Source organism: Microcebus murinus, chromosome 5 (genome assembly GCF_040939455.1).
Source record: "Microcebus murinus isolate Inina chromosome 5, M.murinus_Inina_mat1.0, whole genome shotgun sequence".
NCBI classification, from domain to species: domain Eukaryota; kingdom Metazoa; phylum Chordata; class Mammalia; order Primates; family Cheirogaleidae; genus Microcebus; species Microcebus murinus.
The window spans coordinates 39,295,946-39,313,448 of record NC_134108.1 but is presented as its reverse complement, the minus strand read 5'-3'; the positions used below and the strand labels follow the sequence as shown (position 1 = coordinate 39,313,448).

The following is a 17,503-nucleotide window of genomic DNA, read 5'->3' as shown; positions in this document are numbered from 1 at the left end:
AAAACATGTGCCGCTCTTGGAAGAAATTTTATCTGCTATTGTTATTATTTTTAAGATCCTTCAAAATTACTAAATTGCAACAGAAGAATTTTAAAACACTGTTTCCCTGGAAGAGTGCTGAACTAGGAGTAACAGTTTTTATCCTTAAGCAAGTAACTTTTGTATTTTTATAACATAAAATGGTCTGCAAATCAGCTAATAGTCTGGAATTCTAACAGGCCAAAAAATGGTATGTGTCCAGGCAGACATGGGATACTTTTAAAAACATTTTTTTATTAAGGATTTTTTCAACATAAAGGAGAGAAAATAGCACTTGAACCAGACCCATCATAAATTCAAAATTTTGATTGACTGATATGTCTTTTAAGTCCATTTTCCTCTGTAGGTTCATTCTCCCTCCCTCTCTCCTTCTAAAAATCTCTTCTACAACTGCATAGGACTCCACTGTGGATAAATCACAATTTATTTCAGCAAGCCCCTATTCCTACACATTTGCATTGTTTCTAGTCCTTTAGTACTGTGAAAAGTGCTATAAAAACATGTTTATATATATGTATTTACAAATTTTTTTCCAGTATATTCCTGGGATAGATCTCCATAAATGAGATTGTTGGATTAAAGGGTAAATGCACATATAATTATGCCAGAAATTGCCAAATTTCCTTTTATAAGTCTTAAAAATGTACTATTTTTCAAAACCAGAGAGTCCTTATATTTATTGAAAAAATATTATCAATATAGTTTATGAAATGGATTTATAAAAAAGGTGAAACTAATTTGGTGAGCTACTACTCTTTGTGTAGTGTAGAACTAATTATACTTTAAAACATTTAAATAGCTTTTTAGGCTTTTAAGGAAGGAAAATCATTTGCACAATATGCATCAAAATGTACCATAGCTTCCTAGGAAATTTTGCTCTTCACCCATACTTAAGCTTATGCAAAATGACATTAAGATGCAACATTAATATACCTGTAACTTATTTTATCTGAGGTAAATTATTCTTATTTGTATCTAGATTTTAAAAACAATATTCAAAGAATCCCATAAGAGTATTAAGACAAAATAATTTGGTTAAAACAATTACTTATGGATACTCGATTGAGCTAAAATAGATATGATTTCTAAATGATCAAGTTTTATGATTCAAAGACTTTATTTTTAACAACTCTCTTGGCTTTATATTATTTACTTTCACCATAGAAAGAGCATTAGTAAAGTACAAAAGAAAACTAATTTCAGAATCAAAGCGGTTTCAAGAGAAGTCCTTACTGTCTGAGTGACCTCAATAAGTTATTTGTTCCACTGATCAATCCCTCTATCATAATGAAGGTTAAGATTTTAAATGAAGCAAGATCAGGACATACTCTTTATGCTACAAAGTGCCATTATAAACATAAAACAGTACGTTCATTGCACTTTTTCTAGGCAAGACATTGTGTCAGACACGCAAAGGACCTGAAGTCAGGCACACACATATCTATACCTTTAAGGATCTTCAACTAGTAAGAGTAAGATAAAGGACACAAATAACTATTCTACAAAGTGAGATATGTATTAGTAGTTCCACCACAAGAGAGGTAGGAAAGCAGTATATAAACACAAAGCAGAGTCATCTACTTGTAGACGATCTACAAAGTTTCCAATTGGACATATGTTAAAGGAGAAGGACCTGACAAGGACTCACAGGAAGAGAGAAGGCATATCCTTTCAAGTAGCAACATTAGCAACATCAGAAGAACCTCGGGACATACACATTTATGAATATCACTGTGAACAAAGGGCATCCCTTGTCTTGAAGTTCTGCTTTGCATTTATATAATTTTACATTTTCAAAAAGCACGGTCACAAAAACTAGTTTTCTATAATCCTGCTTTCATAATAAGGGGGAAAAATAGCAAATGAGAAAAAGTGACCACATGTTTCTATATTATATCCAGGGGATTATCCACATTAGCCCACTTGCTGAAACAGTATGATACAATAATCAATGATATGCAGGATGGTGATCCCAAGGAATTATAACAGATGAATCATTAAAGATATATGGTACTTCCGAGGCAGAAAAGTGAACAAAATAGAATAAAGAAAGTTTTTTAACAAAGGATAGAATTGATCAAAAAGTTAATTAGAACATGATTTTCTGTTGCTCTTATAACAAGAATATATATTCAAATTTCTATTTTCTTTATAATCTGTTATTCCTAAAAGATACTCTAATATACATTTCTTACTATATTTAATTTTTATACTCTAGTTGAGCTTATTTTTACTTTAGAAATCTATGTACTTCATTTAGCAACCTACCCACAAATCCTTCACTAATTAACCAATCCCCTAATGCCTAAAAATACACAACTTCAAAAAGCACTGCTCCTAATTAGATCAAAATGAATAAGCTCTGAAACATAAAATTTGTATCCAAATAATCACATATACCTATTTAGTTACTTAAAGTTATTTTCATATTTTATAATTAGCAATAAAATGGCAAATATCAACAGAGCAATGATATGGTTTCTTAAAACAAAATGATTAGCTCATATAGGGAACCATTAAAAAGGCAATTTTAAGTTAATTTTAAGAAAAAGAATAGCATTACTGCTCCAAAATAATGCAGTGGTTGTTATTAAATAAATATGCTACTTGTATGCAGTTTCAAGTTGACAAACGTATATATATCAAGCAGATAAATATATAACAAATTGATAAAGATATATCAAATTGATAGATACTCTCCTTTTAATCACTAATTGATACAGTAGAGCCTGAGGTATTTCAAGTTTTTCCTATAGTTTCTGGAAGTCCATTTTTGTTTTTTTTGAGACAGAGTCTCACTTTGTTGCCCAGGCTAGAGTAAGTGCCGTGGCGAAGCCTAGCTCACAGCAACCTCAAACTCCTGGGCTCAAGCAATCCTGCTGCCTCAGCCTCCCCAGTAGCTGGGACTACAGGCATGTACTACCATGCCTGGCTAATTTTTTCTCTATATATTAGTTGGCCAATTAATTTCTTTCTATTTATAGTAGAGACGGGGTCTCACTCTTGGTTGGTTTGGAACCGGTTGGTTTGGAACTCCTGAACTCGAACAATCCACCCACCTCGGCCTTCCAGAGAGCTAGGATTACAGGCGTGAGCCACGGCGCCCGGCCTGGAAGTCCATTTTTAAATCAAAGAATATATGTTGGGGACTCATAATTAACTGGAAGTATGACACATTGTACTAATCAAGACTACAATAGCTAAAAGGAACTCTCAGGAACATGTAGCTCCTAGCTTAGCTTTTTAGAAGAAGAGAAAGAATGGGTTATCAAGCTTATGGTAAATATTTAAGCATCTGCCTCCAATCAGACTTAAAAATTTTGTGATTCAAAATTCCCAGAAGTATTTTAGGTATAGCAAGAGCCAAAATTGGCTAAGGAAGAGTGTTCCTTTCTACTACACACAATTCTTTGCTATATTTAAATTTCTTATTAACTTTAGGAAGTTTAAAACAAGCAGAATAAAGTCATGTAAGTAAATGTAATAAATTACATAAGGGCTTTTAAAAATAAATACAAAAGTGCATATCATAACGTCAAGAAAAACTGTCAAATTAAGAAGAAAAGATTTCCAGTAGGGTAAATCCAAGGGAATGCAAAGATAGTTTACTATTAAGAAATTTACCGGTATGTCACATAAACAGGTAAAAGCCCCAAGATCAAGATAATCTTAATAATAACGGAAACTGGTAAAATTGAACATTCTAACTTAATTTAAAAAATTCAATACTTTACAAACCAAGATAAGATTCTTCTATAGCATTACATGAAATAATTCTCTCCAATAAATAGGTGCTACTTAATGATAAAATGCTGGATGATTTTTCAATAATTGAAATCTAAAACATATAAGCAATTGTTATGTAGAATTATTTTGGAAGAACTAGATAATTTAGTAAAAATAAAGCAATAATAATTTATTACAAAGATAAAACAACAATCAGCACAAGACTAGGAAAAATGTACAACATAATGAATATAAAAACATATATTTACTAATTATTAATGATAACCAAAGAGAAAATAAAATTGAAACAAAGATTTCTAAATACACTAACCTAGCAATAACTAATGAGAAATGTATCATACCTATATGGGAAAAAAATGAGTTTAGTAAAATATAATAAGAAAGCAAACAAATGGAAAAACTTACTATGTTCCTAGATAGAAAGACTGCGTATGGTAAGAACATAATTTTCTCAAAATAACTTATAATTTAACATAATAGCAATCTAAATCTCATCCAAATTCAAATGTCCAATATTGTTTCCAAAGTATATGTAAAGGAACCAATAGGTAAAATTAGCTAAATTAACTTTTTTGAGAAAAGGAGGGGAGTAAATGATAGGCTTATTCTTACTCAATATTAAGACATAATATAAAGTTGAAGTAAAATATGTATGTAATTCTGGAATCAAAGAGATTTCGATAGTAGATGCTACTGTTAAATAATATATACAAATCAATAAGAAACACACTAAGACAAGTAGGCAATTAACACGAAGATTCAACTAGTTAACTATGGGAATATAATCAAACTTGCTAATGTTCAAAGATACACAAAATTTTAAAAAGAGAAACAATTTTCACCTATTATATTAGTGATTGGTTTTGAAAAAGCCATATACCCACACATGAAAAATAGGTACACTCTTCATTGTGTTAGAATAAAATCAAAGTTATTTGATAATAATTTGATAAGTCTATAGCTTTAGAAGTATTTATATTTTTGGATTAAGTATTACTGCCTTCCTAGACTCTGAAGAGAAGAATTAATTCAAAAACAAAAAAAGCTTTAAACCTTAAAATATTAATTATAGGCTGATTATAACATAGTAAAGAAATAATACACACCTCCACCAACAAAGGACTGGTATGCACAAAGAGGGGACATCTGTGGACACTATTGCATATGATCAGAGGATGTGTGCTGCACATCTCTAGGCCCTAGAAAAAACATCAAACCTTCCCAGATCCAATGACAGAAACTAAGACTGAGGCACAGATTAATCATCTGCGCTTTCTTGTTAGATAAGACTCAGTATCTCACATACTAAGCACTCAATGTTAAGAATTCTTGCCCTGTTACATCTGTTAATCCTTACATTAGCAGTATGAAGCAAGTATTATCTCCATTAAAAGCCTGTATGTCATAGACTTTCAGAAAGTCTGTGCCCTGAATAGCTGAAACTTTGAATACTAGGGATCACTATAAAGCAAATCTATATTATAAAAAGCCTAGGATAAAAAGCCAGTTTGGGGATTTCAATACACACTTTTATTAGTTTACATGTATTTCCTATATTTGATGAGAATGTAATTTTTTTTAAAGACATTGAGATATGGGAGTTGAAGAAATGCTACTCTGTTATGGATTACCTGTGATGGTGCAAAACCAGACATGTGAAAAGCTGAAAACACAAGCGGCACCTCAGCTTTCAGTAGCATTTCAATATAATGTGAGCTGCAAAAATATATTGGATGGATGCCAGATGCTACAGTGTCAACAGGTAGGTACTTCTGCATAAAAGAGAGAAATTCAGAATTAAATAATGAATATGCAGATTATTTAAAATAAACATATACTTTTCTAAACCTTTTTCTTTGGCTGTGAATTGCTGCTTCAAAATTAATGTGTTGGCATAATAAGTTATTACAAATATTATAATTATGTAAATTAATAAGTCAGAATGTTAAACACTGTAAAAAGAATAAATCTTGATAAAGGCAGTATTGTATACTTCCAAGACATACAAATAAAGTTAGTACTTCATAATTTTGGCAACTTAAATCCCAGTAGAATGATGAGGAAGGGTACTGAATGAAAGAATAAACAAACATATAAGTGTATGAGTAATAAATATTTTATACTTTAATACTAAGTGTATTTCAATATGCTTAATATTCTTGGCTTTGGCTGACAGTTCTATAATGTTAAAAGGTTTTAGCTTTGCCAGCTCTTGAAGATATTTGTCTAATCCCTTTTCTATGTTGATATTAATTCAAATCTAAACCTGAATTAATAATAACCCAAATTGGGAATGCTATGAGAAACCTACTTCTAAAACTAGGAAAAAACACATGATTCCAATCAAGGTTCTGAGGACAGTTATTTTGTATAAAATTTATTTTTGTTTTCATATTATTTTATACCCATATTTACCTATATTTATAAATATATACACACATATATTTACAAACACATTTTTCAGCAATTTCTTCATAAAGTTGGTTAGTTTTTCAATTTAGTTCTTAGATACAATTTATCATTGCAAATGATCAATAATGTATTATTCCTACTAGAAATCCAACATCTATCTACAATTTCTTTTAAAAAAAGATAATAAACTTGAAGATATAATTATATCTAGAAAAAACTTCACTAGCAATTATATCAATAAAAAATGATAATCAAATTAGATCTGAAGACTACATAATTAAGAGACTTAATTAAGAGACATTTTATTTTCTTACTTTTACTGGACAACTCTTATCTTTAAATTTTTTTGATGAAAATTAATACTTTTAAATGAAAATAAACTCATGTGAGTTAAAATATAGAATATTTATTTCTTTCAAACTTTTTTGCTAATGCTGACATGTTTTTATGGATTCAGGTTTGAGTTATATATTAAAGTTTCTGAAATCAGCAAGTTGATTTATCAGTGGTTTCCCTGTTTTATCATTTATCATAATAAATGATTTATTATTTCCCACTGAAGAAATATATATTTGTAGGAATATAGAGAGAATATGTATTTTTATGACAGGTTCTCTAGGAGATACCTCATAGTACATGAAAAAACATTAATTCTCTATATTAATGAATTAAGACATAGATAGCACATTAAATGGACATCTTGTAGTCAATTTTATATTTATGTCTATGACAAAAAGAAATTTTTCTGTTGAGTTGTTAAAAATAATAACATGTACTGAATGAAAATTAGTATCCGCTGGTTTATCTTTTGCTAATATGCAATGTTTCACTAATGACTGTTTGTAGAATCAATAATATAATAAAGATTTAAAAGCAAAATTCAATTCATACATATGTTTTAATTTTCCATGCAAACTTAGGTAATAATTTTCTAAAGACATGTATAATAGTAGTATGAGTTCTATGTATGGAAAATGATTCTTATATAGTATCTTTTCCATGTTGCATAGGAAATACCTTTACAGTAGGTCCAATAAGAGATAAATAGATTAATTACATTCTCAAAGAAAATAAGCCATTGTTATGCAATGTACTACCTACCATGAGGCAAGAGTTCTTCTACTCTTATAAATTATATTCTGTTGGAAGAAATTATGCCATAGTTTTTGGAAACCAACACAGCTCCTAACACCAAACTTTACATAGAGTAGCTGCCCAATATATTGACTGAATAACAAGATACTAATGACTGTAAAATGTAATCATGGGAAACTCATTTATAATAAAAATTTTATTAATTGTTCTATTAATTACCATATCATGGCTCTAATTTACAGTAAACAATGTTCGTAAAACTAGTGACAGTTCTGAGTCACATGAATATAACAAAGCATCTTCTGAATCATCAAATTATAAATTATTTACTATACTGTTTTGATGTATTTTATTTAGTCACAATTCTCTGAAATAATAGTAACTCTATTAATCATAATATAGGAGTAAGCAGAACACATGCAGGATAACAGCATTTAACATATCATCTAAGTAACACATGAACTAACATATATACTATACTAAAATAAAATTGCAAAAAAATCATCTGTAAAAATATGGGCTTGGGAGATACTAGAAAGGGGAATAACATGAAGGATTTCATAAAACAACACACTTTATTTTAGTGATTAAAAATTAAAAGTTATGCTTAAAAATAAAACATTTAAGTCTTAGTTTTTTTCTTTCAGGATAGGTAGTTCTGATGAGTCACTTTATTTCTGATACTAAGAAAAATCTAGTTCAATGATGTTATGGAATTAAGCAGAAAGACCCTCTTAAAATATTTAAAACTGTCCAATCAATTTAAACTGATCCAAACAGTCTTCTACCTTTGGGAATCCATGAGCAAAGGATGGGCTATGCTTTACTAGCAATGTCATAGTTAATTGTGCATCATGCATAGGGTGAACAGAAAATTTTGAAAATTTTTCAAAACTTTAATTCTATAATTCCAGAAAACATAAATCTTTCTCCTCTCAGGAAAACAACGGGAAAATAGAATGCTCAAATATGTATAAGACTTAAAGTCACATATAATACAGGGAAGAAGTTTTGACACTGGTCCTCTTTCCTACAAGTCATTGGTCACATGACTTACTTTTCCTGATGCCCTGCAAATGGGTTACAAGTGTGCCATGACATGCTAATGATTGTAAAATATAAATTTATATTTAAATTTCATTAGAATTTTTAACTTTGTAAACTTTCAGATGCAAGTAATTTTTTTTTTAATGAGGACTAGGAGAAGGCTCTGTAGTAGCTACTATTTATTGAAAATATTATAATATACGACCTTCCTATTGAACTATACTAGTTCATTTGAGTATTACTTTAGCCTGATTTATCATCAGTGGTGTTTTGTTTGTATGTAAATGTAAAATACTCCAGCAATTTAATTTGTTTTCTTTTTTCATATGTTTTTATTGACAGAGAAGGCGTGTATAATCGTCACTTTTATTAAAATTATTATTTGAGATTAGGTATTCTTACATAAAATAATTTCTTGCTTTTTAAAAATCTATCATGTTATTAGCAGTTTCAATATTAAATTTGGCTAAACTCTGGTTCTTGATGAAATTCCATAAAGAATGATTATTTTATCATTTAAAAATTTATTTTTTCTTAAAAACAATAATTGAAGATAATTTCATTAAATCAATACATTAAAAGACTCTTTTGGTCTAAATGATGTCAAAGGGTAAATTTTTCAAATTATTTTTATCTCATATCAGTACAGTCACAGTTTATAAAATTTTAAGAACTTCAAATTAATGTTTCATTCCTGTTTTGCTTATTCTAGGGCTTATTTTTTAAACCTTTTAAAGGTAATTTGTTTAAAACATTCTTATGAACACAGGGATTCTAACATCTTTAAACATATTTTGTAAATAATAAAAGCTTACTGTGCCTTACATATTTCTATTTAAATATTAATTCATACACTCAACACATACTTATTGAGTGATTACTATGGGCCATAGTTTGGGACACATCTGAGAACAAAACAGAAAACCCTATTCTTGCAGAAAACAAATATATAAATTAAATAATATATCAGGAATTGATATAGGGTATATAAAAACAGTTATAAAAAAAACCAGTAATGAGGTTGGGTCAAGTGGATTGGGGAAACAGGTTGATGCTTATTGAGGCCAATTATAATAACATGAGACTGAGCTAAGGAAGGTAGACAAGTTTTGCTATTAATAGCTAAAGCCAAAGTGTTTGTCACCACATTGCAAATTTGCTTATTTTATTAATTTGCATATAAACTATCAGTACACTGTTTGAGACAATAGAACAAATGAAACAGAAAAGGTACCACTTTTTATATGTTAAGACTATTATTCAATGCACTACCAAGTCAAGTAGCATAGAACAAATACCAATTCAAAAGATTAAATCAAAAACATTCATACAATGGAGCAGTGACTGTACAGATATTAGTAACAACACATAGCTAACAACTCCAGATAGAATTCCTGTAGAGGAATCCTAACAGAATGTTATTTGTTTTACAAAGAAGCACTAAACAAACTAATGGTAATAAAGCATTTAACTTGATCTATTTGTACTTGAAAAGAAAAAATGATCACGTGGGAGGTACTGCATAAGTCTTCACTGACAGTTTAGCTGCACCAATAGAAAGATGTCAAGGCTTTATATCAAGAGTTCATTCTGAAAACTGAGATTCCAGTAATATGTCACTCCATTCCATTCATAGATCTATATTCCATATTAAATGATGCTATCAAAAAAGTCAAATAAAATCTAAGCTGCTAGAGCCTGTCTGTTTTCAGTTTTATGGGAAGAAATGCTATCAGAACACAGGATTGCTGATGTTATAAAAAATGTATTATTAAAAAGTTTATAGGTTCAAAGTAGAAATACAACTTAATTATTGCTTAACATGATTCACTGGTAATGTTTAGACCATATCTTAATCTGAACACTAAAACAGAACTCTTAAGACAAGCAGAGTATATTATTTTAAAATATTTGACAGGAAAATATATGATTGGACTCAAAATCTGTACCTGTTATCAAGAGATTTTCAACATTCCATTTATAAATGGAAGAGTAGAAAATCTATAAGATTTTTATAATCTTCAAGTAAAATTTAAAGAAATGACATTGCTGAAATTCTGTTTAACAGCAGGAAAACAGTTCCATTGATTGGAGAAAAACCAGTACATACTTTTTTGCCATTTCTTTCCTTCAGTTCATGGGAGGAAAATTTCTCATTATGGTGAAGAGAAAAAATTGGAAAGTCTTTTTCAGTAATTGCATACAGCTATTTCAAGCTGTATAAATTTCAATTTATAAAATTGTAAAGTTCAGTATTTATTCTTGATGAATTATTTTCCTTGTCATAAATATACATTATAAAAAGCACTTAATAAATGTTTTCATCTAACACCACATAGATACCAGCCAGTACCCTTAACTTATCTTCCTTGAGTGTCATGTGATTTCACTATTAAAATATAACATGTCATGGAAAATGCTTGGGAAGTATTAGCATAGCTGATATAGTTGGTGGTTTTCTTCCCTATGAAATCTCACAAGAGTAGTAAAAATTTTTAAGATACATTACAATACCTTAATAAAAACTCCATAGATTTCTAAAATGTATATAAAATGAGTGGTTTTTTGTTCTACTGAAATATAGTTATTATTTCTACTTAATGGTTTTTCTTATACTATAATTTAACCAACAAGAAATTCTCATAAAGCAATAAAAAATATCTATTCAATAATCCTTTTCTCACATACAGAATTTAACTCATATAACTTACAAACAAGTTTAAAATTTAGTAATTTTAAGCTTCTCTTTCATTATCATGTTTCTATTTCACAAAAATGCTTCATGATCATTAATCTTTCAATCAGTTATTATTACATAAGACATTGAGTATTTGAGAAAATGTCAAATTTATATCTTCAAAGAGATTAAGTCAAAAAGCATTCAGTTAGAAAAACAAATATAAATTATTAGAGCCCTATACGAACAGAATAATATTCCAGTGAATTTAAATATGATGTTCCTTAAAATTTCAAACCCTCTTTTAAAAACAGACTAAAAAATCTTACAGAAATGTGTAGTCTTGGCAACCAAAGGAAAGCAGAGGTTAAAAGCCTGGAGAACTGCTGAAGAAATTGGATTGTTTTCTGTTTGTCTCCCAACATTATCATGAACAGAGAAGATACAAACCAGTCATGGCCAGCATAACTCCCTTGCAGGCAGACTGAAAAACACAGTTAAGGAAATCTTACAATATTATATTCATTTCCATTGTCTCTATCAGGAAAGAGACACTAATTACACTTAGTCCTCATTGAGCTTTCAACCACATAGAAGCTACTGAAGTAAAATTAATCTTTATTAATGAAAAATGAATCACTTACATAATTACTATTTTAATGTACTCTTTGCTTACATGTCCAGTAGAGGTCAATGGCAATAGCAACTGAAGAGCAGTTACCTGCTTTGTGAAAACATATGTGTTCAAGTCATCAACAAAATCGTACCATCGTTTCTGTATTTGAGGTTATCTGCTAAAGGACTAACATAATCAAGCATGATAAAGTCTACACATTTTTAGAATCCAGTAATGCAAATGCTTTGTATACATATTTTTCTTCAAGTCAAACCTCATTTCTGAAAGATAACCAATTCAAATGAAACAATAAACAGATATGGTAAACAAAAAGTAACGGCCTTATTCTGAATTTGCGAAACCTGTTATGTTTGAAAATACATTCTAATAACTTTATTCAGTTTAAGATTTAATGAATAAGACTGAATCTAATGATTAAAACTCAATAAAATGCACATTTAAAAATATAGAAAATACAGTAAGAATATACTGTAACAAATCACTAACATAGCTTATTTTACTATAAATGTGTCAAGGTATCTCACCAAAGATTTATGAAAAATACATGAAGAAAGTTCAACTATTATGAATCTACTAAAAAAGGATATGAAGAGAAGATTTTATAGAACCTTGCTGTTGTCTCAGGAATCTTTCACAGTGCTTTAAAACCAAGGTAAGATCATTTTCTGCACCATCTTTGAACAAGTTGAGGAACTTGCCATACCTATGTTAAAAGCCCACAAAACATATAAAACAAAAAATATCAGGCTTTGCAGTGCATATTCATATTTTGAAATCCGTCAAAGTGTATTCTTCTTGAGATCTCAATGTTTTAAAATGTTTTCAAATTTCTACTTTTAGCATAACTATTTTAAATAGAGCACTCAGGAAAGATTAATTATATATGCTCTTGATGGTTATGATATATTTGGATTAGCAGTATTCATCTGGTAAATACTGGTAACTTTAAAGGAAGAGAAACAGTATTGAGAAAACAAAATGATGATACCCTGTAGATGAGTAGAATATAAGCATTTTTTTTTCTGAATTTAATCTAAAACATGTAATATCAACAGATTAGTTTTATAGAATGTTAAGTACAAAAGTAACTTTAGAGTTCATCCAGTCTAATGTTCCTAAATTAAGGGGTCACTTTGGAAATTTATGGGACCATTTTTGATTGTCATAGTGACTGGGGCACTACTGGTCCTCAGTGAGCAAGGGTCAGGTGGTTAGACATGGGACAATCCTGTACAGTGACAGCTTGTGAATATTCTATTTGTTACTTATATGGATGTAAAAGTTGTTTAGCATGATCTGAAACTAATTGTTTCGTATAAATTTCTATATTTTTTTAAAAATAAAATAAACATACATTAAATGCACCTATGAGTAAGTCAAGGAAGGATAGTACTTTTGTTTTGTTCAACACCTTACTAATAGTTGTTCACCATTTTGGAAAGCCTCTTTGCCAGTAGCAATATGGCTTGTGGTATTTGAGACACCAACATAAAATCAGTCTGTATTTGTAGCTGCCATAGTCACAATTATTTTACATATGGATGGCAGCTATCTATTAGACTGTAGTCAAACATTTTGTTATAAATCACTTTCCATTTATTTTTTACAAATATTATATACAGCTGAAAATATGTGATTAGCCTGCTTATATTATCTATAGATTCCATTTCAGAACAGAAATGGAAAACGTTATAAAATGTTTTTATAAAAAGCAGGTATAGGGTAACAAAACATAGTCAAGAGAGTTATGAGATATAGTTGTGCAAGCTAGAATTAATATCATTTTCATCATGCTTTAATTTATAAAAATGCTCAGCCTATTTAAAAGCTCTCACAAAAGTCTTTTTTATACTTTATTCTGAAAATGACCCTATAAGAAAAACGACATTGTCAAGATCCCCTTTAATAAGAAGGGGAGGTTTCTAAGAGTCAGTCCTTAACTTCTCCTCCACTGTTTAGCTTGCCCATTTCTTCTCAAAAACCACAATTTGAGTATTAAAAATTCAAACTACAATAATTGGGATTTATCCATTTTAACTTCTGTATCAATCCTTAAGGTACTTTTGTACTCATCACCACAGAATTAATCATATTTCAGAAAAGAGTATGATTGTGCCACCAATGTGCTGAGTTTTACAGTATTATTCTTGGAAAAAACATGATAGTCATAGTGGCTTAAACACACTGTAATTAGCCTCTGGAATAATAATGAACTGTAACCAATTTACTTGCAGAGGTAATTTAGCATGTGCCAATAGACTCAAAAACAAGGTTATTATTTTATGAATGATAAATCCTGCATTTAAAGTATACAAAATGGTTGTTAAGTTAAATATTATTAAGCACATAGACATATAAAACAAATTCTAGAAATGCACAAGGGAGATATTTCCCTATACTATACCTGACAGTCATTTTAATGCCAAGCTGTTGCACAGATGAAAGACTTTCATTCCTCACATTTGCATCGGTAGCTAAAAACAATAAAAAACTGAGTTATAAAAGTGTATGAAAGTCTGCATAATAATCATTTTTAATTGAAAATTGATGAAAGCAATATTTTTACATATTTTAATGTGAATTTTGAAAACACTGATGAGTTCATTTTGTTAAGAGCTGTCAGTTGTATTTTCAAAGGAATTAACAGGAAACTTTTACACATAACTTTTCTCTCATAAAAAGCACTTAAAAGCATATTAAATACAAAACAACTAATAGTTTTAAAACAAATTATTTTACTCAGCTCTCAGAACAAAAAAGCTGTTAACCCAAAAAATGATTGATTAATAGGAATACTGTTCTTTCATCATGCAATGCATATATAAGATGTTGAATTACAAATATATAGAAGCATGGTTTTTTCTTTCCTGGAATTCATGTTTAAATCTTTAATCAGTGTTCTACTTTTAATGTATGACAATAGATGAGGGTGGAGTGAATGAATTTTTTCTTCCAGGCCAAGTTTTCTTTGTGAAGTTGTTGTGATCATCTACCAAAAGGGGAAAAGGGGCTTATGGTACAGAGGACTACCGAAGAAGTTGAACGTTTGGGCTAGTTCTTGTGGACATTCAATGACCAAACTAACAATGAACACTCAAAAGCACCAGAAGACAGCATTCAGGGTCTAGCTGAAACTTTTATTTTTGGCTAAAGAAACTGCAGTGTGCATACATACACATGCATGTATACACACCATACACACACACACACATACACACACACACACACACACATACACACACACACACAGAGTAAACGGAATCATCACATAGTTATTTAGTGGTAGGGAAGATCAAAACCTAGGTTTTCTTAATCACATATCACTGGGTTTTTGTTCCTTCATTACACATTGGTGTATCAAGTACTATCAATATTATCTATTTCACTTGTGGACTCATTCATTCCTTTTAATAAATCTTTTGTGATACAGTCAATGTGGAACACCATGCAAGAAGATATGGGAAATAAAATATAAATAATACATCATACATTACACTTTAAAAGAATTTTCCATGTAGTGTCAGAGATAAAATGTGAATATAGGTAGCTCTGATAAAGGTGTTTTAAAACCCTAAATGGAATAAGAATGATACAGATGAAGTGCTATATGAATTTTGAAGAGGAAGAGATTATTTCCAGCTGGTAAGGAAGAAATGACATTTAAGCTGAACCTTAAAATATGATTAGATGTTAGATCTTCAGGGACAGGGACAGTCAAATTAAAAATCACTGTTTGGCCAGGTGCAGTGGCTCACACCTGTAATCCCAGCACTCTGGGAGGCCGAGGCAGGAGGACTGCTTGAGCACAGGAGTTTGAGACCAGCCTGAGTAAGAGCGAGACCCCATCTCTACCAAAAATAGAAAAAATTAGCTGGGCATGGTGGTGCATGCCTGTAGTCCCAGCTACTCAGGAGGCTGAGGCAGAAGGATCACTTGAGCCCAGGAGTTTGAGGTTGTTGTGAGCTAGGCTGATGCCATGGCACTCTAGCCGGGGCAACAGAGTGAGATTCTGTCCCCCCCCCCAAAAAAAAAATCACTGTTATAAAACATGTATTATTTGGACCAGCAATACTTAATCTGTTACCACTCTTAAATTATTTTTTTAATTTCAAAATATCAAGAGGATACAAATGTTTTCGGTAACATGGATCGCTTTTGTAATCCTAGAGTCACAGCTATAAGTGGACCCATCACCCAAATAGTGTTCACTGTACTCATTAGTTAGGTAGGTTTTGGCCCCTCACATCCCTCCACCTCCCCACCCCCTGCCACTTGATTTCCAATGATTTTTACTTCCCTCTGGACACATGTGAGCTCATTGGTTAATTCAAATTTAATAGTGAGTACATATGGTGTTTGTTTTTCCACTCTTTAGATACTTCCCTTAGGAGAATGGTCTGCAGTTCCACGCAAATTGTTGCAAAAGGTATTTTTCGTCTTTTTAATGGCTGAGTAGTACTCCAAGGTATATATATATCACACGTCTTTGCAATTATGAACTGTGCTGCAATAAACATTCAAGTTTAGGTGTCTTTTGAATAAAACTGACTTCTTTTCCTTTGGGTAGTTACCCAGTCCTGGGATTGCTGGATCAAATGGTAGGTCTACTTTTAGTTCCTTGAGAAATGTCCATACCGTTCTGCACAGAGATTGTACTAATTTGCAGCCCCACCAACAGTGTATGAGTGTTCCTTTCTCTCTGCATCCATACCAGCATCCATTGTTTTTGGACTCTTTAATAAAAACGATTCTGACCGTGGTAAGTGATTATCTCTTTGTGGTTTTAATTTTCATTTCTCTAATGATTAGTGTTGTTGAGCATTTTGTCATATGTTTATATGCCATTTGTCTATCTTTTTTTGAAAAGCTTCTTTTCATGTCTTTTGCCCACTTTTTAACGGTTTTTTTTCTTGCTGATTTACTTGAGTTCTTTGTAGATTTTGGATATAGGTGTATAGTTTATGATTTTTTTTCCCCTATTCTGTAGGTTGTCTGTTTCCTCTGTTGATTATTTCCTTAGCCATGCAGAAGCTTTTTAGTTTAATGAAATTTTATTTATTTTTGTTGTTGCTGTAATCGCCATTGGGGTCTTAGTCATAAGTTCTTCGCCTCGGCTGGTATCTATAAGTGTTTTTCCTACATCCTCTTCTAGAATTATGGTTTCATGCTTTACATTTAAGTCTTCTATCCAGGTTGAGTTAATTTTTGTGAGTGGTAAGAGACAGGGGTCCTGTTTCATTTTTCTGCCTTGTGGCTATCCAATTTTCTCAGCACCATTTATTGAATAGAGCTTCTTCCCCCCCCCCCCCCCCCCCCCCCGTGTGCGCTGTTGTCTGCTTTGTTAAATGTCAGTTGGGGGCAGGTAGATTAGATGGTTTAATATCCAAGTTCTTTGTTTCATTGGTTTATGTCTCTATTTTTGTACCAATACCATGCTGTTGGTTACTATATCCTTGTAGTATAGTTTGAAGTCTGGTAATGTGATGCCTCCATATTTGTTCTTTTTGCTTAAGGTTGCTTTGGCTATTCAGGCTCTTTTCTGGTTCCAAATGAAGCATAGAATTGTATTTTCTAGATCTGTGAAGTATGACATTGGTATTTTGATGGGGATTGTGAAAACATTCCCCCTAAGAACTGGAACAAGACAAGAATGCCTACTGTTACCACTTCTATTCAGTATAGTGCTGGAAGTCCTACCCAGAGCAATCAAGTAAGAGAAAGAAATAAAGGGTATCCAACTTGGGAAAGAGGAGGTCAACCTCTCACTTTTCATTGATGATATGATTTGGTCTCTAGTAAACCCCAAGTACTCTACCAAGAGAGTCCTGGAATTGATAAATAAATTCAGC

At 30.9% G+C, this 17,503-nt stretch overlaps 1 protein-coding gene across 1 annotated transcript in view; it reads right to left on the bottom strand.

Moving 5' to 3' along the window:
• Positions 1-17,503, bottom strand: part of TBC1D32 (TBC1 domain family member 32) — a 208,319-nt gene that overhangs the window by 22,363 nt on the left and 168,453 nt on the right. The window contains exons 29-32 of the mRNA XM_012739115.3: positions 14,059-14,128; positions 12,242-12,357; positions 11,347-11,501; positions 5,418-5,558 (exon numbers count right to left, since the gene is read on the bottom strand). Coding sequence (XP_012594569.2) covers positions 5,418-5,558; positions 11,347-11,501; positions 12,242-12,357; positions 14,059-14,128 — 482 coding nt within the window. The remainder of the gene's footprint in view (positions 1-5,417; positions 5,559-11,346; positions 11,502-12,241; positions 12,358-14,058; positions 14,129-17,503) is intronic.